The sequence below is a fragment of the Pristiophorus japonicus genome, chromosome 9 (genome assembly GCF_044704955.1).
Source record: "Pristiophorus japonicus isolate sPriJap1 chromosome 9, sPriJap1.hap1, whole genome shotgun sequence".
Taxonomy (NCBI): domain Eukaryota; kingdom Metazoa; phylum Chordata; class Chondrichthyes; family Pristiophoridae; genus Pristiophorus; species Pristiophorus japonicus.
In genome coordinates this window covers 120,070,528-120,094,108 of record NC_091985.1, presented here as the reverse complement: position 1 = coordinate 120,094,108, position 23,581 = coordinate 120,070,528, and the positions used below count along the sequence as shown (strand labels likewise).

At 42.5% G+C, this 23,581-nt stretch overlaps 1 protein-coding gene across 3 annotated transcripts in view; it reads right to left on the bottom strand.

Annotated features, from left to right (window-relative positions):
* Nucleotides 1-959: 959 nt before the first annotated feature.
* LOC139273202 (actin-related protein 2) overlaps nucleotides 960-23,581 on the bottom strand; it is a 44,874-nt gene continuing 22,252 nt past the window's right edge. For all 3 annotated transcript variants that reach the window (XM_070889785.1, XM_070889786.1, XM_070889787.1), the window contains 6 exons: nucleotides 21,867-21,939; nucleotides 15,632-15,768; nucleotides 9,790-9,939; nucleotides 8,322-8,467; nucleotides 7,892-8,024; nucleotides 960-2,195 (listed from right to left, as the gene is read on the bottom strand). In XM_070889785.1, coding sequence (XP_070745886.1) covers nucleotides 2,025-2,195; nucleotides 7,892-8,024; nucleotides 8,322-8,467; nucleotides 9,790-9,939; nucleotides 15,632-15,768; nucleotides 21,867-21,939 — 810 coding nt within the window. In that variant the 3' untranslated portion in view covers nucleotides 960-2,024. The remainder of the gene's footprint in view (nucleotides 2,196-7,891; nucleotides 8,025-8,321; nucleotides 8,468-9,789; nucleotides 9,940-15,631; nucleotides 15,769-21,866; nucleotides 21,940-23,581) is intronic.

Sequence of the window (23,581 nt, the reverse complement as noted above, 5' to 3'; positions counted from 1 at the left end):
CTGTCACTAGTAGTCACAAATACCTGTCCACAGGCAGTTTTCCAAAAGGATTTTACGGCAGTGAGCATGCATCTTCTGAAGCTTTTCAGTGCTCCTAAAGTGTAAAATTACACATGTTCGTAAGCAACCTCATGCACAAAAGATCTCATGGATTAATGTCTTGGTTGGCCAACCTTACACTGTTTTAATAGAAACAATCTACATAAGTTGCTTGCACAACTTGAGGTTTTGCAAGTTGTACAATACCATTTAAAAAAATATAAATAAAGCAACCATTAAAAACTAAAGTTCATACAATACTCTCACCAGTTTACTCACTCTTAAACTCTGTGCTGGTCCAAGCAAGGAGGATAATATGGGTAACCTATAATTAAACTTTATTAAAGATCCAAGATAATTGAAGAATGTTATGCAGGTATGGACCTCGTTAATTCAGCCATTTAGTGCCGCCAGGTCAGATAACATCTCTTTAGAACAAGTTGAAGGGGACTCTGAATGGTTGAGTTTTCTTAGAGGCAGCTTGAATGCCATTCATCCATTTAAAAAGAAATCTCTCACACACCCTCGCACATTGTACATGTTACAGACAGGGACACCAGACTCAACAAAGTGAAATTTTTAGTAGAGATTCTCGACTGCAAGTTTTACTATCTAAATTGGCAGATAACAAATTAAGTCACCAACATTTACATCATTCAGACAATTCTATAGAAACTGCAAGGTATAAAGGATTCCCCCTCCCCCCCAAATAAGGTTATTAGAATTATGGAATGCATTTCACAGGTAGCTGTTGAAGCCAAGTCGATTGCATTTGAGGGGGAGCTGGTCAAGCAACTAGAATAAAACTATTAAAAGTTGCAGGTAAAGTGCAGTGGATAGTTCAGGTCAGTACCAGCAGAGGAACGATGGGCCGAGGTTCTCCCGCCCACAGAATGACACCAATCTCAATATCTGCACAATTATCTACAAATCATTTTGCTTTATTTCATTTTACGCAGTTTATGATATGAAAAAGAGATCCAGTTATAATAACTCTTCTGGCACTGGGTAACCATATATGCTGCAATTTTCTTTAATATTTGAGGAGTTCCAATATGAAGCGCTTCAGACACAATTGAGCACTGATCAACTTAAATATCAGCTCTATCAATTTATAAGCAAGTTCTAGTTTTTCATATTTTATATATATATTTATATAATATAGGTTTCATTTTTAGTTAACATAGCTACAAACACTTTAAATCTATGAACACCAGGGAACCCAGTCCCTTTTGTTTTACAAGTTTGTTTTGCTGTAGCCTTGCGCCAAATGAAGAGTATTCTGTACGTACATAGCCACATTCTCTCTTTACAGTTATCAGAAATGTGCATCACTGCATACCACTATTTCAAAAGAGAAAACATACATAGTTAAATCAAGTTAGCTGACGTTTACCATTTAAACATCCCACAACAGAAAGAATCTCCGAACTGAATTTAATAATTCACTATAACAGCCCATCCCTGGATGCTACACTCAAGGTTTTAAAAAAAAATTACTGGCAACAACTTCCTCTGGCCCCACTTCCTGAAGGTGAACCTGCATTAAAAACCGTTAAGTCAATAGTGCTAACCACTGCAATAATGTGGTGATAAAAGCTGCTTTAATATAAATGAAAGTGGTAGCTTCTCTTAGCCAGAACATGAAACCACCTGGTGTGCTACAGACAGAGCTAGCAGTCCCAACACTACAGATGCAAATAAAGAAGCCGACAGGAGTTATCAGAGCGCCTACAGGGCAGTGACAATGCAGCAGACAGGCCCCTTTGCCTTGGTTTTTGTTTGCAAGGAAATGGTCAAATTAAATTTAGAGAAGTTGACAAACATTAAACAAAGCTCTCCCAGGAAACCAGCAGTGCCAGTGAACAAAACCTGACCCAGGGAGTCAAAGGGCAGAAGCCTATCCATGTCAGATAGCCAAATGATTTAATGATGAGCAAGGGAGAAAAAAAAGCAGTGAGAACCATTGGAACGAACATGTTGGTTTATCGAACAGTCACTCCAAGTTTCTCTAGCACACGCACACCCTTCTCCTCGTACTCCTGTCGGGTCATCCAGAAGTTATCCTTGTCCTTCATGATGTCTGCTAGTACAGCTCCACCCAAAAACACCATGTGTTTGCGCCGAGGTGGATCTTCGATACGAATCTTGAATTTCTATATGGAAATAAACAAACATTCAGCATAAACCAAAAACGGAAACAGTCAAGTACATTTTTGAAACAAGGTCTAATATTTCTCTCCATCCCATTAAAAATGAACAATCCTACTCAATTGTGTAGTGGAGACCAGATACTAGCACTTCCATCAAACTTTGCTCCTCCCTCCTCCACCCCCAGCAAAATGTTATTTAACTTGGTGCATATGGGAGTATATTTCCACATTTTACTAGCACGACTTTGATTCAGCTTATGCTCCACCAGATTATTCTAAGAGGCATCTGCTCACATGTTTATGTATCACCAAACTTGCAGTACAAAGCAGCTTCTGACCGACTCCAACAGCTGAGTTAAATCCTTAGTCTCTGAGCCAATGTAGCTCAGGAGGATCCCAGGTTTGATTGAGGTCTGTGCTGAATCAGCCAGGATTCCCACTCTTGGCTATTTTACAGAAACTCTTCTTGGAAGTGCATGCATAGCTATTAGACAGGGACAGAATGAGGATCAGCTGTAGGCAAACAGCTTATAAACTCTCACTGTCAAGGGTGACCTATAAGTAGCATCCACTTTGGCGAGATACCAAGTATGAACCACTGCCTGTGGAACTGTATCCCGATACAACTTAGAGCAGTGATGAGAGAAAATGGATTTAAATAGCCATTTATGAAACAATTCTATACAGCCAAAGTTTTGTCCCCCGATTTGGTAGTGTTGGTTGTGGAAATAATGTTTCCCAGGAACGAATTCCCTTCTTTTTCCTCCGCCCTTTCCTTCTCTCCCTCTCTTTCCCTCGACCCCTCCCCCTCCGCTCTGGAATCTTTAACGCTCAGACTGATGATGCCTTGATTTAATGCCATCCAAAGGACAGCATCTGACCATTCAGCACTTCTTCAGTATTGCAAAGCATCAGCCTAGGTTAAAACCACAACTTTCTCACTCTAAGGCAAGAGTGTCCCAGATTGACACTTACCCAGTACTGAACAAGCAGAAGGGTTTGGAGTTGGGTGGATAGCTGCATATATATATTTTTTTTTTAAATGAGATCCTCATGGAGGCAAGAATAAAGAGCGGATAGAGAAAGGATTTTTCAGTATTCATTCTTGGGATCACTGCCAAGGCAGTCATGTATTGCTCTGAATGGAGTGTTTTGCAAAGGCACTTGAAGGGAGTTGAGGCGTTGGTGCGGGATTGTAGTCACAAAGGTCCAGACTGGAGGGCAGGTTTCCTTCCTCAATAGGACATTAATGAATCAGTTGTGTTTTTACAACAAACTAACAGCCTTATCGTCGCTTATTTTTACTCCAACCAGCTTTTTATTTACACAGATAATTATTTAAAAAAATTATCCTCCCATGAGCCATACCACACCTCCTACTCCATGCTAAATAATCAGCCCCCTCACAGATTTGAACTTCAATTCTCTGGATTACTACTCCAGGTCTCTGGATTGAGTCCAGTAACATAACCATTGCACTGCCGTACCTTGTGTAAAACACGTTAGTCCATTATCAAGACGATTAGTTTAGGACTGCCTTTAGTGTGGAGTCAGAGATGGTATAGCTCATGGGAGGATAGGATACTTTTGTGTCAGGGCTTTGCTGGTTAAAATTTTTTGAAACACTTGGTGCAGGTGATACAAACATGCTTTCTTTAAAATAAAACAAAAGTGAAGGAGAAACATGCCTGGCTCCTGTAACCATCTTTTTGTCGAGGCATGACTTCCTCCCTCCCTCGATAAAATCACCCTTTTTTGGGTCTCCCATACCCAATGCACTACCTCGAGAGCAGATACTCGACCAATGTACAACCATTTGTCAATCGGGCAGATAGCTTCCGTGATTTGTCCCGTTACCTTCCCATGAGAATTGCCAGGTTTCTGCTTCTGCAGTGGCACAGCCGAGGTCAGAAACTGGAATTCATGTCCTAATACCACTCCGATTATTTTATCATAGCTTCTGATCAAATAGTTGAAAAATGTGCATGCACTGATGTATGCACAGATTCTAGCATCTTGCCCAAGATTTTAAAAACACAGCAAAACAGGATAGCTGATTTAAGGCCAGAAAGTGTTAAATTACAAAGATTGGTCTATTTTATTGTGATGAGCTACAACTGCAATAGCTACTGTCTCAAACAGGAATCACGTTACCTTCTTTGTGATGTTTCTGTTACGACAGTCTGGCATTAGAGTGCCGTGTTTTCATTAACCATGTATACACTTGGTCAGGGAATTACATTTAGTACCAAGAGGGTTATAAGTTTATACAGGCAGCTTGACCTAAAAGGATCAACATACGTCTTGTTGTATAAACTGTACTTCCGTGGTGCTGATCTTTTACAGAGCAATGGTCAGTGTATTGTTTGAGTGATTAATCAGTGTATATCCAGGTACATTGTTGGAACAGTCCTCATCGACAGTCATGGAGAGATGAAAATTCAATCAAAATTGGATAAAATTTAAACTTCAGCCTGACTTTGTAGCACATCTTAAATTTTATACAAAAATATTCTCTCCTGGAGAAATAAGATGTTAATGTGGTAGAATACGAATACCATCATCCTGTGCCACCTTAAATGGAGCAGGAACTGAATAATTACACTCAGTTCTTTGCACTTCAAGTGTTTTAAAATCTTCCAATAATATTTTGCTGCTAAAGGTGCTGTCTGAAATACAGCTAACATGATTCCAACTCATTTATTTCTCCTCACAAACTGAGCCCCACACCACCACAGTCTTTATATTTTGAATGATGACAAAGCACTGGCATTCAATGTTTAGAATGCTTAGCACCCTCTGCTGTAAACAAGAGAACATAAGAAATAGGAACAGAAGTAGGCCATACGGTCCCTCGAGCCTGTTCTGCCATTCAATAAGATCATGGCTGATCTGATCATGGATTCAGCTCCACTTCCCCGCCCGCTCCCCATAACCCCTTATCGTTTAAGAAACTGTCTATTTCTGTCTTAAATTTATTCAATGTCCCAGCTCCCACAGCTCTGAGGCAGCAAATTCCACAGATTTACAACCAGAAGAAATTTTTCTTCATCTCTGTTTTAAATGGGCAGCCCCTTATTCTAAGATCATGCCCTCTAGTTCTAGTCTCCCCATCAGTGGAAACATCCTCTCTGCATCCACCTTGTCAAGCCCCATCATATCCTTACACATTTCGATAAGATCACCTCTCATTCTTCTGAACTCTAGAGGCCCAACCTACTCAACCTTTCCTCATAAGTCAACCCCCTCATCCCCGGAATCAACCTAGTGAACCTTCTCTGAACTGCCTCCAAAAGCAAGTGTATCCTTTCGTAAATATGGAAACCAAAACTGCACACAGTATTCCAGGTGTGGCCTCACCAATACCTTACATAGCTGTAGTAAGACTTCCCTGCTTTTATACTCTATCCCCTTTGCAATAAAGGCCAAGATACCATTGGCCTTCCTGATCACTTGCTGTACCTGCATACTATCCTTTTGTGTTTCATGCACAAGTACCCCTAGGTCCTGCTGTATTGCGGCACTTTGCAATCTTTCTCCATTTAAATAATAACTTGCTCTTTGATTCTTTTTTGCCAAAGTACATGATCTCACACTTTCCAACATTATACTCCATCTGCCAAATTTTTGCCCACTCACTTAGCCTGTCGATGTCCTTTTGCAGATTTTGTGTGTCCTTCTCACACATTGCTTTTCCTCCCATCTTTGTGTCGTCAGCAAACCTGGCTACGTTACACTCAGTCCCTTCTTCCAAGTGGTTAATATAGATTGTAAATAGTTAGGGCCTCAGCACTGATCCCTGCGGCACCCCACTAGTTACTGGTTGCCAACCCGAGAATGAACCATTTATCCCGACTCTGTTTTGTGTTAGTTAGCCAATCCTCTATCCATGCTAATATATTACCCACAACCCCGTGAACTTTTACCTTGTGCAGTAACCTCTTATGTGGCACCTAGTCAAATGCCTTCTGGAAGTCCAAATACACCACATCCACTGGCTCCCCTTTATCCACCCTGTTCGTTACATTCTCAAAAGAACTCCAGCAAATTTGTCAAACATGACTTCCCCTTCATAAATCCATGCTGACTCTGCCTGACTGAAATTTTGCTTTTCCAAATGTCCTGTTACTGCTTCTTTAATAATGGACTCAACATTTTCCCAACCACAGATGTTAGGCTAACTGGTCTATAGTTTCCTGCTTTTTGTCTGCCTCTTTTTTTTTTTTTTTTAAATAGGGGTGTTACATTTGCAGTTTTCCAATCTGCTGGGACCTCCCCAGAATCCAGGGAATTTTGGTAAATTATAACCAATGCATCCACAATCCCTGCCACTACTTCTCTTAAGACCCTAGGATGCAAGCCATCAGGTCCAGGGGATTTATCTGCCTTTAGTCCCATTATCTTAGAGTACCACCTCCTTAGTGATTGTGATTGTGTTGTTCCCTCCCCTGCTATAGCACCTAGACTATCCATGTTGAACATTGTCAACATTCAAGGGAGGGGACGGAAGGAGTGGGGAGAGAAGGACTTTTCTTTACATTGGCACTGATAGACATGCATGGAAACGATGGGCCGAATGGTCTCCTGTGTCATAATTTTTCTATGATTCAATGCTAGTAGATACATTCTGATAGAGGATCAGTGCCTAGCACTGTCACTGTTTCCAGGTTGCACTTTAGTGGAACGTTATTATGCTATGGAACAATAGGATGTAGATTCACACCCACACAAGTTATCAAATTTAGCCATACCATGTAACAGAACATCCCCAGGCAATTTATAAGGTGCAGCATTCGACACCAAGCATGAAAGAGGAGGAAGATTAAGGGAGGTAATTGAAGGCAAGGTGACAGAAGTAGGTTTGAAGGAGACATTTAAAAAAAAAACGAGGAAAGAGACGAGACAAAGCAGAGGTATAGCAAGAGAATTCCAGCGTGAGGTGTAATGGAGGCTTGAGCCTCTGCTCCCAATGGTGGAGAGAAGGCAGTGCGAAAAAGAGAAAGAATGGGGAGGCACAGTATTACAACTATTTGCTTTTATATAGCGCCTTTAACATCCCAAGGTGCTTCACAGGAGCGATCAACAAAAATTTGACAGAGCCACGAGATATTAGAGCAGGCGATTAACAACCTTCCCTCTATGCTGCACTGGCTTTTCCCAATGTAAAATTTTGCACGTGCGGCCTGTTAGAGGCCACACACCCAAAAGAAATTAGGGGGAACATCGGTGATCAAAAGCTTGGTCAGAGGTAGGTTTTAAGAAGCATTTTAAACAAGGAGACGGGTAGAAGCAGAGGTTTAGGGAGGGAAGTCAGAGCTTAAGGCCTAGGCAGCTGAAGGCATGTCTGCCAATGAATGATGGAAATCTGGGCTGCTCACAAGGCCAGAATTGAAGGAGAGCAGATATGGGTTGGAGGAGGTTACATAGGGAGTGGTGAGGCCGCAGTGTGATATGAAAACAAGGATGAACATTTTAAAATTGAGACCAGAACCAAGAGAATGGAAGGTGCACTCGAAGATGTACGACTGGAGAAGATATGAGGGGTAGATTTAAACAGTTCTGCTCTTTTAAATCCCAGGCTGATCTGAACATTAGAGTACATAGATCGTTCTGTTTATCACACCACTAAACAAGGTTCTCATTGTAGTCACGATTGGTAAAATATGGAAAATCATTTTTAACCACGAAGGCTGACTTACAGAAAGTTTCTCGACGTCTCCTTTGAGTACACGCTCGAGGTACAGCTGTTTCAGCTCACGCTCCAGGCGTGAAGGCAAACCAGGGTACATGGTGGACCCACCAGAGAGGACAATGTGCTTGTAGAACTCCGATCTGAGAAGGAACAATTGCAGAGGACTATAAATTACTCTGACAACAGTTGGAAAAACACTCACTGTTTTAAAGAAATATGACATCATTTGGTAAAAATTGACAAACTAAAATTAGCATGGGAATTTTTTTTTTATAAAAAAGGAAAACCAGCAGTTGCAGCAGAACGTGATGTCCAGACACACACGGAAACAAGTCACTAGTTAGAGCTTTCACCCAGAACGCAGTCATTATTGAGATACACCACAGGTTACAAAAACAGAAGCTTCAGCAGTCCTACCATGTACGTCGCCCACATACCTTGTATCAATATCTGCTGCCTGGATGGTATTGAATAGTAACTCTGCAACACCAACACCTTCAACATTGATGAGATGAGGCTGAAACAGGGCCTCTGCTGCTTCAAACCGCTCCCCTCCAACTTTTATAACCCGGCCATCTGGAAGCTAAAGAACTTGTGCTTTAAGAATTAAAACTCAGCAAGGTAGTACACAGATCGATAAAGACAAACTAATTTGCTCTCCAGATGTGGTCTAGATCGAAAGATCAGCTGGTTGATTGAAATGACGATGCCACATTGCAAGGGTCCAAATGCATCAGAGACCCGTTTTCAGGGCCAAGTGGCGCAGTTTGCACTCTGCTCACACATCGCATTTATATAGCGCCTTCAATGTATGGCACTTCACTGAAGTGTTGTTAAATCAAGCCACAAGGAAACATTAGGGCAGGTGACCAAAAGCTTGGTCAGAAGTAGATTTAAGACAGAGGGGGAATTCCAGAGCTTAAGACCTTGGCAGCTGAATCACAGCCGCCAATATTTGGGAGATTAAAATCGGGGATGTTCAAGAGGCCAGAATTGGAGTGCAGATATGTGAGGGTCGGAAGAGATTACAGGGATAGGGAGAGGCGAGGCCATGCCATGGAGAAATATGAAAACAAAGATGAGAATTTTAAAATGGAGGTGCTGCAGGACCGGGAGTGATGGTTGGAAGGGACTGGTTAGCGCTCAGGCAGACTTTTGAATGACCTCAAGTCTACGGAAGGTAGATTGTGGGAGGCCACCCAAGAAGTGCATTGGAACCTAGACCAGGAGAGGGAGTGTGAGTATTCTGACTGCTTTTCAGTACATTCAACTGGAACGTGAATGTGGGGACACAAGGGCAGAGCAGGATCTGGCACAGTGGCAATGCACCCCCGGCCCCACCACCACAATGGAATACCCTATTCATTATACAGGCTACATATGAATAATGGACACTTAAATGAGGCATTGTGAGCACTTATGGATCAATACCCCAGTGAGTCAACGTTGTCAGAAGTAGTGGGGAAGGGGGGGCGCGCGGTGGCGGGCAGGGGAAGGGAGACGTTTACTAGTTAGTGTCCCTTGCTAATTGAAATTTAGATGTAAAGCAGGAACTAATATTTTTTTTAAAGCAGAAAAGGTGGATTGTTCACCGAGCAATTGTCACAGAACAAAGTCTGGGACGCGTCTTTCCATTCCATTCAAATTGATGAACTAAAGTGTCTGCCTTTGCTGGACACAGTGGCTCTGAATAAAGCCGCCTCAGTGGGCACAGAAGTACCATTACTTTAAAAAAAGGGGGGGGGGGCGGAAGAGCAAGATTCCGCAGATAGTCACTGGCTCCCTTTCTTGTCGATTACTGAACAGAGCCAGGATACTTTTACACTAAGAATTTTGCTGATGACGATTCTAGGAGCCGCGCATATTGAAAAATAATTCATTTATTACAGCTGCAGGAATACATACCGTGTAGGACTCCACTAAAACAGTGGTTTCTAGTGCCAGTTTCTGCTCCTGTTCAATGTTGTATCCCACATAACACAGCTTTTCCTTCATCATGCGGACAGTTTCAAAGTCTGCCGAGTGGTTGAAGGCGTACCCCCGCAGCAGGAGTAACTGCAAAATTAAAAATACTGTACATTGAATAGTGGGCAACAGATTGCCACTAAAACAGCAATAGGCATAGGCTGGACTATCAAAAGATATAATGTGCTTACAGTTAGAGACTCGCCACCAAACTTGAAACATTTGCACCAAGAAATTGTAAGCCGTTAAGTAAACAAGCCGCAATATTTTTCACTTATTGTGATAGGAAGGTGAACAAAACAATACTTGGCCATTACAAAAGACAAGTAAAACAATTTTGAAACTTGGTTCCACTTAAGTTTCCAAATTCATTAACATTTGGAAGGATTAGCAGTGCAAGTCATCACAGACCCAACCATGATCAAAATAGGATAGAAATCCACCGAAAGCCTTCCAACCGCAAGGATCTCGCTCCCCCTCCAGTTCAGCAATTCAGGGCAAAGGGAAGAACTCGCAGGAAAAGCTCAGTTTTCGCAGCCAATGAATGAACTCTAGAAATGTAGTTGCTTTGTTGACAAACACAGCAGCCAATTTGCACATAGCCATGTCCCACAGCAGCAAATGACATGAGAAGTTCACGCTTCTGCTGCTGTTGACTGAGGGATGAATGCTGGCCAGGATACTGGGAGACTGAGGGATGAATGCTGGCCAGGACACTGGGAGCCCCTACTCCTTTCCCCAAAACAAAAAATTGCTGAGTGACATTTTACTTGAACAGGTCGTTTAACGTCTCATCTGAAAAATGGCATTGTGACAATGCAGAACCCCTCAGCATGGCACAAAAAGTCTCAGCCTAGATTGCATGCTCAAGTCCTGTCATGGGTCATGAACACACAACCTTGGACTCAAGATTGCCACTACTATTCAAGTAACTAATAAAAACTAAATCAAGCAATTTAAAAAAGAAATAGTCATAGATTTTAATTAATTTAACCTAAGTTAAGAAAACTTTGGGGGAGTATTCTAACATGACATTTTTGAGACAAACTTTAGCCTTAATGACAATGTTTGTGAAATCCTTCATCCTGGGACCTTGAGCACGTCTTTCCTTTTTTATTTACTGCCCCTGTCCGTAACAGTATTTAAGTCAGGAGCAGTATTTTCAGCCCAGATTTTCCTGCAATGCCAAGATCGGTGACCTATACTGTAAATTTTGTATTCTGGCTGCTCAAATCCTACCACTGAATTTAAATTGCTCCCCATTTTCCTGCATTTGTAATTAGAATAAGCCACAGTGGCCAATCAGATGCACTAGGCACTGGACTCTTATTCTATAAATAATTCCCCATAGTTTGTTAAAACGTGACTGCTATGGATTCAACATTTGTACTCATCTATAACACAATTGTTGAATTGTCTTTTTAATGCAATCATTTATTCTTTCGCCCTTTTAGTTGAACAAACAGGAGTAGCAGATTGGCAACAATAAATGTTTAAAAAAGAAATTGTTAAAAATAACTTAAGCAAAGAATTGTTTTATTGATACAACGTAATGTTTAAGAAGCTGTCTACCACAAAGTCCTAATCATCAAAACACATCCCAATCAGCAAACATTACAGCAAGTCACATCAGCCAGCACAGCAATGTCCTGACACGCCATTTCAATTAAGAGACTACATTTAAAGTAAATTAATCACACTAGTGCCAGGTCTCCAGTGTCATTACTTTCAAGTCCAAATGGTCGCAGTGTAAAAATATGGAGTGCTTTAAGTCGCCTACCCCATAATTTCCTCTTTCTTTTGCATCATTCAAGTGTCGCTACACCATAGATCTGCCACTACTAAATCTTGGCCTTGTTTCAGACTTGGTAGAGCAACATTTCTGTACTTCCACTTATTGTCACCAGGTGGCACTGCAGCACCACCCACTGGTGGAATCGAAAACTACAACAGAAGATGCTGTTCCACTTATTTGGAGAAACGAAAAAAAAAGCAGAGACTTTGCACACAGGTTTAAAAGCTAGGAAACGTACACAAAATAGAAAGAGGGAAAGATAGGAATTTGGGAAAAGAAAGAAAAACAGTATGACCGGATTCAAGGGGCTAGAATGGGGGCAACGAGGTCCAATTATGGGGGAAAACCAATGTCCTGTGCCCTAACAACACCTGAAAAATGCCCAGCTGGAAAACGAGCCCAGGCAAATTTACCTCTTAAAGCATCCAGATTTTAAAAATGTTTTTGGCTTGGAATAGATCAGAGAAAAAGCTGAAAGAGGGGGGGGGGGGGGGTCAGAGGGTTGAGAAGAAAAGGAGCCCAGATTCCCATTGCCGATATCATTCTCCAGTAACCTGACTGGAAACATGTGGGTGTGGGGTGAGGAACAGACTGAATCCACGGTCAAATAACCCACCAATATTCACAAGACAGTCGAGGTATAGCCACGTGATGAGCTACCACAATACCCAGGCTTGAGTCACTGTCTTTAGGAGTAGTGCAGGAAGTGGGTGCAAAGCTTCAGGAAAACTCCCCAGTGTTTTATTCCCCTCCACTGACTGCATCCGTTTCATTGCTGGCTTCACCCAGCTGCAAGTAAATTACCAGGCGAAGAGCAACTGAAGTATTGTCTGCAGGCTGGAAATGCTTGCCACAGATTTGTGCACACGGCCCAGGTCAGCCATGGAATTGGGACAGGCGGACTGCTCAACACGGTCCAGACAAGCAGTGGAACCCACATATACAGCAAGTGAGAGGGGGGTTTGGGGGCAGAGGGGAGAAGAGCACGAGTCCAGCAACACTTGATCACACTTTCACCAATGTTCCCCCTAAACTGTGCGGTGGTAGTGATCGTGAAGCCCCACACAGGCCGCTCACCAGCTGTAATGCTGGAAAAGATACCCTGCATGCGCGGTAACTTTAAATGGACCGCCCACCCAAAATTAAAATGAGGGTGTGTTGACTTCCACCACACTTCACCCCCACAATATCACACGTGGAAGCAGACAATCACACAAATAAATTGAGTAATTTAGGAAATCTACCATTACCCAATTTAAAATGCAATGTTCCTGGAGCACAAATGCCACCATTTTAGAGTGAATCCAACCAATACCTATTATAATATGACCATTAACACACTGACAGAAACTGCAGGATCAAACCTTGTGATTTATTAACCTCAGCTAAACCCTCAGTGGTTGATGTTCGAGAAACACAATTAAACTTGTTTAATATAGTGCAAGCTGTAAATGGGCACAAACAAGATCCTCTAACTGATGTATTATCCCTTCTACTCCTTCTCCATCACTCTACAACATTTGATCAGGCTCCTCCATTGCCTCTTCTCCGCTATAGCTCGGTGGGCCTGCCTTTGTGTGGTCCCACTCCTGCCTGCCGACTCATCTCAAGCCACGGTCCTCCTCCAGAGTCTCCCAAGAATCTGTCCTTGGCCTGCTTCTCCTCTGCATGTTGCCCCACAGTGACATCTAGTGGCACAGATCTGCTTCATCTTTGCTGAGAGCACGCAGTTCTACTCTACCATCGCTCAACCCCATAACCAGAATGTCCGTCTGCACTCATGGATTAATCTTCCTCCAACTTCAGCCATTTGGAAATCCCCCCCCCCCTCCACCAGTCACACCTTTGACCAAGCTTTTCAGCCACCCCTACTATTTATATATTTCTTTGGTTCACCACTGATCACGGTCAAGGTACTTTAAAAGCACTATATGAAAGGCAAGTTATTATACTTTAATTTGTCTTTACAAGCAGTTGCACAACACATTCGAAGCAGATTTGCACTTCCTGTGCACCAGTTAACGCAGCTTCCCAAAGCAGCCCTGGGACCCAGCAAGAAGAGCACATGGCAAGAGCAGCACCTTCTGGGTACACTCACTGGCACTTTAATTTTAAATGCTGTCTGTGGGTCGAGCTCAGTGCGTTGACAGAGACCCAATGGTACAGCAACTGGTTAGTGCTGCTCATCACATGCCCTGCTCACGGGACCATCAAGGGTCTTTCATATTGATCTGCCTTTAAATTGGATTGCAGCAGCCTAGCGACCTGCTCTTAAATCCTGTTTCTGTTGACCAACTGCAGCCTTGCAGACCCAGTTTGTGCATTAAAAGAACATAAATGCAACTCAACGCAGGCAAGTCCTAGCTATGTCTATCATGATTTAAAATCTCAAGCGTAAAGCAGGCAAAACTAACTTCAAATAGCCTTCAATTATACTTGGTGACAAATGATTACACGGCACTGAATGGGTTTGTGAAGGGGCTGATGCAATGGTTACTAATTTTAGCATTTTTATATTGCACGAGATTCGTACTCGTGTTTCCAGGCTCCCCAAGCGCTCCTTTCCTGTAGCCCGCTGCAAATCATATGGAAATCTGCCTAGAATCACCAAGACTAAGGGCCCAAGTTTCCACACGATAAAAAACGGGCGCCCCTCCAAGCTGGGTGCCTGTATTTCGCGCCTAAAAAAAACTCGCGATTCTGGAGCGTTCTGCAGCTCCTTGTCTGCCTGGCGCGACGCCCAGGGGGGCGGAGCCGATTTTGTAAGTGGGAGGGGGCGGGTACTATTTAAATTCGTTTTTTTCCTGCCAGCAACGCTGCGCGTTGGAGCGTTCGCACATGCTCAGTGTGAAAAAACATTGGCAATCGGCCATTTTTGTAGTTCTTTGTAGCTGTTTAATTTTTGAAATTTTTTTTTTAAATAAAAGCACATTTCCATCAGCACATCAGCACTTGCAGCCTTCTCACTGTCTCCTTCTCCCCCCCCTCCGCGGGAAGAACGGGCGCCTTAGGCTGACTGCAGAATTCTCCCTGCCTGAAGCACTTTCACACAGGTAGGAAGATGGTTTATTTAATCTTTTCTTTGCTTATAAATGTTTATTCAGGTTGGATTTATTTGTATAATATTTGTAGAAGTATAAATAAGGATTTATTGTAGAATTTAATGACTTCCCTTCCCCCCCCTCCCTCGTTCTGGACGCCTAATTTGTAACCTGCACCTGATTTTTTTGTGTAGAACATGTTTTTTCAGTTCTACAAAAATCTTCACTTGCTCCATTCTAACTTAGTTTGGAGTACGTTTTCACTGTGGAAACTTTGAAATCAGGCGTCAGTGGCCGGACACGCCCCCTTTTGAAGAAAAAATTCTGTTCCAAAGTAGAACTGTTCTACCTGACTAGAACTGCAGAAAAAAAAATGTGGAGAATTGCGATTTCTAAGATAGTCCGTTCTCCACCAGTTGCTCCTAAAAATCAGGCGCAAATCATGTGGAAACTTGGGCCCTAAATGTCTGAAAGACTCAGTTTAAAATAAAGTGTCTGAATTGTGGCTGTTCTGTATTTGGCCGCAGCACATGGTCCCAGACTGTGGAGTCCAATAGCAGAGAGGCAGTGCACAAGCACCGTAAAATTCGTGGTTTCATCAAATCGTCCATTCCAAGAGATATCTTTAAACACTGGTTTAATTATTCATCCATTACAAACAGGGCCACTATAAGTGGTACCAACAGTATACTTTGACAAATAAGCCAATTTCAAACAAACCCAAAGCATCCACAATTGAAAACCATGGTTTGAACTGCAGGAATACCAGTTTTGCATTCTTCTGTAATTAACAGGATTAATTATTTTATCAGACACTCTCAAGACGGATTGATGCCCAGATTTTTCTGCATTATGCCAGGAAGTTTCGAAGCATATTCGACAAGCAGCAGACAGTGAAAAAAGGCAAGCACTAGCTGGCAAACAACACAAGCAAACTCTTAGTCACCTTAATGAGGTATCGGGTGATATCCCTGCCGGCAATATCAAGCCTCCGCGTTAGGTGAGGCAGTGAAAACCCTTCGTAGACTGGGCAGATGTGCGTTACGCCATCACCGGAGTCCACAACCACACCAGTCAGTAAACCTGAAGAGCAGAATAGAGAGATCAGGATAGAATGACTCAAAACATTACATAGGATATACAGCACAGAAACAGACCATTCAGCCCAACCAATCCATGCTCCACTTTAGCCTCCTCCAGTCTTTCCTCATCTAACTATCTGCATAATCCTCTATTCCCTTCTCCTGCATATGCTTATCTAACTACCCCTTAAATGCATCTATATTCAGAGTTTCACATTCTCACCACTCTCTGGGTAAAGATGTTTTTTCTAAATTTCCTATTGGTTTTCTTGGTGACTATCTTATATTGATGGCCTCTACAAAAGCAAAATCCTGCAGATGCTGGAATCTGAAATAAAAACAGAAAATGCTGGAAAACTCAGGTCAGGCAGCATCTGTGGAGCAAGACAGAGTTAATGTTTCAGGTCTGTGACCCTTCATCAGAACATTACATAGGATATACAGCGTATATTAGACCATTTGGCCCAACCAGCCTCTGGTTATGCTCATCCCCACAAGTGGAAACATTCTCTCTATCCACTCAAAACCCTTCAAAATTTTAAAGACCTCTATTAGGTCACCCCTCAGCCTTCTCTCTTCAGCCGGTTCTTTCTTTCCCTATGTATACCCACACATTTCTGGTATAATGTGTAAATCTTCTCTGCATACTCTCCACTGTCTCTATATCCTTTTTATAATATGACAACCAGAATTGCACACAGTACTCCAAATGTGGTCTAATTAAGACTCGATACAAATTTAGCATAACCTCATTACTTTTCAATTCTATCCCTCTAGAAATAAACTCGTGCTTGGTTTGCTTTTTTATGGCTTTGTTAACCTGCGTTGATACTTTGTGATTTGTTCATTTGTACTCCAAGATCCCCAGTTAGACTTTTATTTTCCAAGTAATGTGACCTTCCTATTTTTACCAAAATGTAATACCGTACATTTATCGGTGTTGAATTTCATTTGCCAATTATATGACCATTCTGCAAGTTTATTAATGTCCTTCTTGCAACTTGTTGCAGTCCTCCTCCGTATTGACCATCTCCCCCTCCCCCAATTTGATGTCATCTGCAATTTTAGAAATTGTGATTTTGATTCCAAAGTCTAAACACTTATGAATGCAAACTATTGTTACTAGAAGCACAAGAGAACACTGAAGGTTATCTGACAATACCTCAGTTGGGTGGTTCTGTGACAATACATTGCCACAAACCGAAAAATTGGGGTGGATGGGGTGGGGGAAGTGGACAGTCAGACTACCATAGCAGGAGACCCCTACAGCTCTCCCTCAGGGGCTTCATGCAGTGGTTGGATTGGTCAGCCGCACAGGTAGCAAGCAACTGTGTGTGTATTGCAAGATCTTGAGCTCACAGCGCTCCCCTTTCTCCTCCCCCCTCCAATAGGTTCATGCGAAAGATATCTGCGCTAGAGAATGTAGGCACAGGTTAGCAGAAACATCCTACCCCCTCCCTCACATCTTCCACTGCACCCCCAGCCCCACACACAGATCAAACGTCATCCACTTTGCATCAAGGTCCTCACCATCCATCACCTCAACGTGTTAATATCCTGGCTCTGAATAAAACTTAACCAACAAGCAGCAACTCTTCCCTCTTCACTGGAGCCTGCCTATCTGGTTACACATTCTGTCACTTATCGCTTCCCCCATGCCCAAACCACCATGGCAGTAGCTTAGCTCTCATCACCAAGTTGCATCATTGCCTTGACAGGAACCTCACGCTGTCAGACTGCCAAACTGATTAAGTCATGGACCAGCCAAAATGTTTGGAAACTGAAGTTATGGTTTTATTCGCTGGCATAAACTCCGTTCCCTTAGATCCCAGCCCGCTACCAGACACTCACTCAGGATAAATCAGGTAATGTGAAACCTTGGCATCCTGTGACCCAGGGCTCAGGTTAAAACCCCATACATAGCCTATCAAAACTGCCTTCTCCCAACTGACATTTCCGACCTCAGTCCCTATTTCACTCACCACCGCCAAAACCCTCTTCCGTGCTTGTGTCACCTCTAGACTTCAATGTCCTCCATTTAAGAGTTGATAAATTCACACTAGTCTAAAGCTCACACAACCCGTCGCTGGCTCCATGTCCTGTAGCAGCCCAAATTTAAAATCCTCACCCAGCCGCTCCTTATTTTCACCCCACCCACCACCAGTCCTGTGTCCCCTCCCAGTCTTTGATCCACTGACCCCAGCCACATTTTCATCCCTTCACACCACCACTGGTGGACAAGCCTTCAGTTGCCATGGCCCTACTCTCAAACTCCCTAAACCTTGAAAAACTGTCTCAAATTCCATCCTTTTCACCAAGTGTTTAGTCACCTCCAAGTCTCCTGCCATGGCTCAGCAGATCACTTTATTTTATTACCTGCTCTCCCCAAAGTTGCTTGGAACATTTGATATTATAGAATTGTGAATTGGTGTTGTAGGGACAAGTGGAAGAGGCAGTCAGGCACAGAGCTAGCTACCTTTTCTCTCCCCTGTTTAGGGATCAGCTCTAAAGTAAAGGCAGCAGTTTCAGCAACAGGAGAAATGGTAAATATCCAGCCCCCTTCTCAAGTGCACTTACGATATAAATACATACAAATCAGCTTCACAAGTACAGGACTTTGATCCAATCAAGATCTGGTTGACACACTTAATAGAAAGTGGCCAACTGGAATAAATTTGACCTACATTTCCTCCGCACCAAATTATCTTTAACCCAATTTAAAATGGACAGGGATTTGGACTCTTGTTTCAAACCCCAGGCTGTGCTGCTTTAGCTGATCTCATCCTGTGGAATCATCGCCTTTGGTGCCCGAGCTAGAACGCTTCTTTTAATATTCTACACATATTAGCAAGCAATGCACATTTATTTGAAAAGATGTTTCCGTTTTAAAATAAAACAATGCTGTCAAAATCTTTGGCGGAATTTAGTCCTGGTTAAAAACAAGTTACTTTAAATCTCACAGGATGAACATGGGTGAAGGTAACTGCCCCAACTGAGCTCCAGAAACAACCTCAGGCTTTTTAAATCTCACAAACGTATAAAATTCTCAGAGCTTGACAGAGTAGATGCTGGGAGGTGTTTCCTCAGACTGAGTAGTCCAGAAACAGGGATCTCAGTCTCAGAATAAGCTGTCGGCCATTTAAGACTGAGATGAGGAGATATTTTTTCACTGCCCCAGAGTGCAGTGGATGCCGAGTCGTTGAGTATATTCAAGACAAAAATCGATAGATTTTTGGGCACTAAGGGAATCAAAAGGTATGGGGATAGTGCGGGAAAGTAGAGTTGAGGTCGAAGATCAGTCATGATCTTATTGATTGGCAGAGTAGGTTCGAAGGGGCTGTATGACCTGCTGCTGCGCCTGTTTCTTATCTTAAATGATTCCAGAGTTTTTATCTCCAATGCCCTATCTGGAAGTGCATTTCATATATGCGAAGAACATCCCGCCAGTCCTAACTTTATCTTTGATTGGTTTGAACCTGTGTTGCAAGGTTTAATTTGAAACAATGCTATCGATTCGCCTTTTACAATACAAGATCATCTCAAGACTGAAAAGCTCAAGTTTACCCCAATCTGTTCAGAGTCTTCTATTTCCACTCATAGGGGAAACTAAAACTAGGGGACATAGTCTCAGAATAAGGGGCCGCCCATTTAAAACTGACGAGAAATTTCTTCTTGGAGGGTTGTAAATCTGTGGAATTCGCTGCCCCAGAGAGCTGTGGAGGCTGGGTCATTGAATATATTTAAGGCGGAGATAGACAGATCTTTGAGCGATAAGGGAGTAAAGGGCTATGGGGAGCGGGCAGGGAAGTGGAGCTGAGTCCATCAGATCAGCCATGATCGTATTAAATGGCACAGCAGGCTCGAGGGGCCAGGTGGCCTACTCCTGCTCCTGCTCCTATTTCTTATGTTATGATAGATATGTGGTCAGCACCACCTCCCAGCGCTTGAATCTTTGTGTCTGTGAGCGGAACTGGACACAGTACTCCAGGTATGATCTGATCAGAGCATTGCACAGCCCAAGCTCACTTACTCGGAGTTGTTCTCTACAGTTTTTGACTATATAGCTATACATTACATTTAATTTCTTTATTTGCTTCAGTGATTTAACAATTAAAGCCTCGAGATGTCTTACATTTCACCCAAAGTTACTTCAACACCATCCGAGCAGCTACCCAGTGTTCTTACTGTGTTCACGTACTTCGTGCACTTGCCTGGATTAAATTTCATTTGTCACTTCTGTTCGGACTAAAAATATTTTATTCAATTTATGTTGTAGTTCCTGGGCAACCATTTGAGATTCAATAGAATCATAGAAACTTACAGCACAGAAGGAGGCCATTTGGCCCGTCGTGCCTGCGCTGGCTGTTGTAAAGAGCAATCATGTTTAGTCCTACATTCCCGCTTTTTGTCCCTAACCCTGTAAGTTTCTCGTCCTCAAATACCTGTCCAACTCCCTTTAAAAATTATTTATGGGCTCAACTTCCACCACCTTTTCAGGTCGAACGTTTCAACAACTGAGTGAAAAGATTTCTCCTTGTCTCCCCGCTAGACCTTTGGCCAATGATTTTAAATCCAAGATCTCTGGTTATTGACCCACTCAGCAGAAGGAATATTTTTTCTCTATCTACTCTATCAAAACCTAACATGAAAACCTCTATTCTTAACCTTCTCTGTTCCAAGGACAACAGTCCTAACTTTTCCAACCTCTCCTCATAACGAAAGCCCGATCCCCAGTAAAACTCCTCTGTACCCTTTCTAAGGCCTTTACATCTTTATTTGGTATTATCTACAAATATGACCAGTTTCCATTCAACTTCTGAATCCAAGTTGTCAATGTAAATTAATAGTAGGTGTCACACCACAATCCCCGAGACACACCCCCACACGGTCACCATATACGCTAACCTAGAAAACTAGCAAAAACTAATCAACACATTCAAAAAAGCCGATGGCATAAACAACCTGACTATAAGCCTATATCGTGTGAAAACAAGTAATTACACTAAGTGAAGTGGGACACATGCATCTTCCTTAACCTGTAGATAGGCCCAACATTACATTCCTTCACTCCTATTGAAGGTCATTAACCAGAAGTGCATGAAAGCCTGCAGGGGATACAGGTATTGATAAACATAAAATTTATTTTCTACGGTAGTCTGAGGGCATATTACATACAATATACAGTGCAGAAACAGGCCATTCGGCCCAACTAGTCTGTGCTGCCACGAGTCACCTCCCATTCCATCTATCTCATCTCAGCCATTCAGTGTATCTTGTATTCCTTTTACGTCCTCATATCCTCCAGAAAATTGATTTTGGATACTATTTGCCACCTATACCAGGAATTTGGAGTTACAATGAATGACTCCCAAAACAAGCGAGCCTCAGGAGGACAGAGGAAACGCTTCAAGGACACCCTCAAAGCCTCCTTGAAAAAGTGCAACATCCCCTGCGACATCTGGGCCAAGGCCTCTCAAAGTGGAGGACAAGCATCTGGGAGGGCGCCGAACACAGAGTCTCTTCACCGGGAACAAGCGGAAGCCAAGTGTCGACAGCGGAAGGAGCATAACAACCCAAGCACCCCACCCACCCGCCCCTTCAACCACCGTCTGCCCCACCTGAGAGAGACTGTAGGTCCCATGTTGGACTCAGTCGCCCGAGAACCCATGAGAAACAAGTCATCCTCAAGTTCGAGGGACTGCCTGAGAGGAGATTGATTTTAAAAAAAAATCTAAGCGACGTGCTCAATTTTATTGAAACTACTCTATTTGGAAATTATCTTTCTTATATTTTAAAAACTTAGAAATCTGAGATTTGATTTACCAAGGTCTCCTGGCGTTTGCTTGATTGCCTTAAGGGGCTGGAAAGGAACAGTGAATTTTTCCTTAAAAAATCATTCAAAATGTTTTTGCCACTGGTCACAAATGCCACAAGTGATCCCCCAGCAAAGTTTTAAAATGATGAGATTAGTCTGATCAATTTTATCGAAGTTTTAAAAACCTTTCATTCCATCAAAAATAAAGGCATTAAACTATTACATTACATGTTGGTTTAACTTTAGCGTTTCTGCTACATCAATTAAATCTCGGGCATACATACCTTGGGCATACAATGTCAGCACAGCCTGAATGGCGATGTACACTCCACTAAACTGGTACGTTTCAAACATCACCTGAAACAGAAAATAATTTATAGATTAGCTAGCCTCACTATTCCATCTTATCTTCACACTTTAAATCAATGGGCAAAAACCTCAACAAGTATGAAGTATAACATGTACATACACACACACAGCCCCTCTTGCTCTCCTTCCCTCAATCTCAAATATTCTTAACCCGAGCGACAGGATAGTCTGATTTCCAGATATCTACACATGTATATTGTGGTCTTGCGTTAAGATGCACTTGAGAAATCGAGGAAGCAAGTCTCCTCTCCCCCCCCACCCACCCCCCTCCAATCACTTGTGTGTGGTTGGTCAGCTCATCCTGTGGGGAAGCACGAGTGCTAATCTCCTTCAAGGCTGGGCTGCGATGGGTTTCACTAGAAACAAGTCCCTCATATTTATTGGGATACCATGAAGCTGAAATCAAACTCATGTTACAGAAATCAACAGAAATCATGTTACAGGGATTCAAGGGCGGGGTAAAGAAATTTCAATTCAGGAAATTGTCAATGATACAGTATTTGTTCCAAAAGAGAATTCTGGAAATCAGGAATCCTGAATACGCTCAAGTAATCAATTTTCATTCCCCACAGGATGTCAAGCCATCAAAGATTGAGCACAGGGAAGCAGTGCTGTGTCTGTACATTGTTGTAATGGGTGTGATGCACAGTATCTTGGGGTCAGCAGGTTGGAACTTGCTGTTCAGTTCACATTTGGAAGAGGACTGGCTGCACTAGTAGACAGTATTTTGTTGCCACTTCTCAAAGCGAGCGATCAGCTTTGGGCATTCACTATTAATGTTAAGTGCTGCCAGGCTAGGTGTGGCATGGTTAGCAGAGTAGAGCGCTCTGCTGAGAATATAACTGAAGCCGAACCCAAAAGCACTCCCTCTATGCACCAGTGCGGAATTTTGGTTTTTTTGCAGAATAAAAAGTTTGCATTAATTACTGTACAATGTTATCCTATTTTTCAATTAAAAAAACTTCACATTACAAAAATTTGGGCTCCCCACAAAATTGCTCAGGTTTAGAGTTTCCATTAATAGATCAAATCTGAGTCAAAACCTGCACCTTTATTCTCCCAGAAGTACGAATGGAGACTAAATGATGTCTGCCCATCCTGGTCCAATGACCCCCCACTACCTAAAAACAGCATTTGATCGTGACTTTCCCTGCACTCAAGGTGGTCAGTTAGTAAATTGCTAATTCTTAATAGGGCAACAGTCTTCGGGATTTTGATGAAACTGAACATTTGTCAGATTTTTTTTTTTTAGTTGATTGGATACTAAGGAATGTAATTTAAAATGCTTAATGGAGTATCTGAGCAAAGTCCACACTTTGGTTAGAATTCATCCTTAGGCTGTAGTGTATTCCCCATCACTGGCATGCATAGAGTTTGATAACCTACCAAGTAATAGAGCAAACAGCAAAACAAAACCCATTACTGTTACCTGAATACCAACCAGGAGAAAAAAAAAGGCTTGCATTTATATAGCGCCTTTCACAACCTCAAGACATCCCAAAACACTTTACAGCCAATGAAGTACTTTTGAAGTATAATCACTGTTGTAATGTAGGAAATGCAGCAGCCAATTTGCGCACAGCCAGCGCCCAGAAACAGCAATGTGATAAAAACGAGATAATCTGCTTTA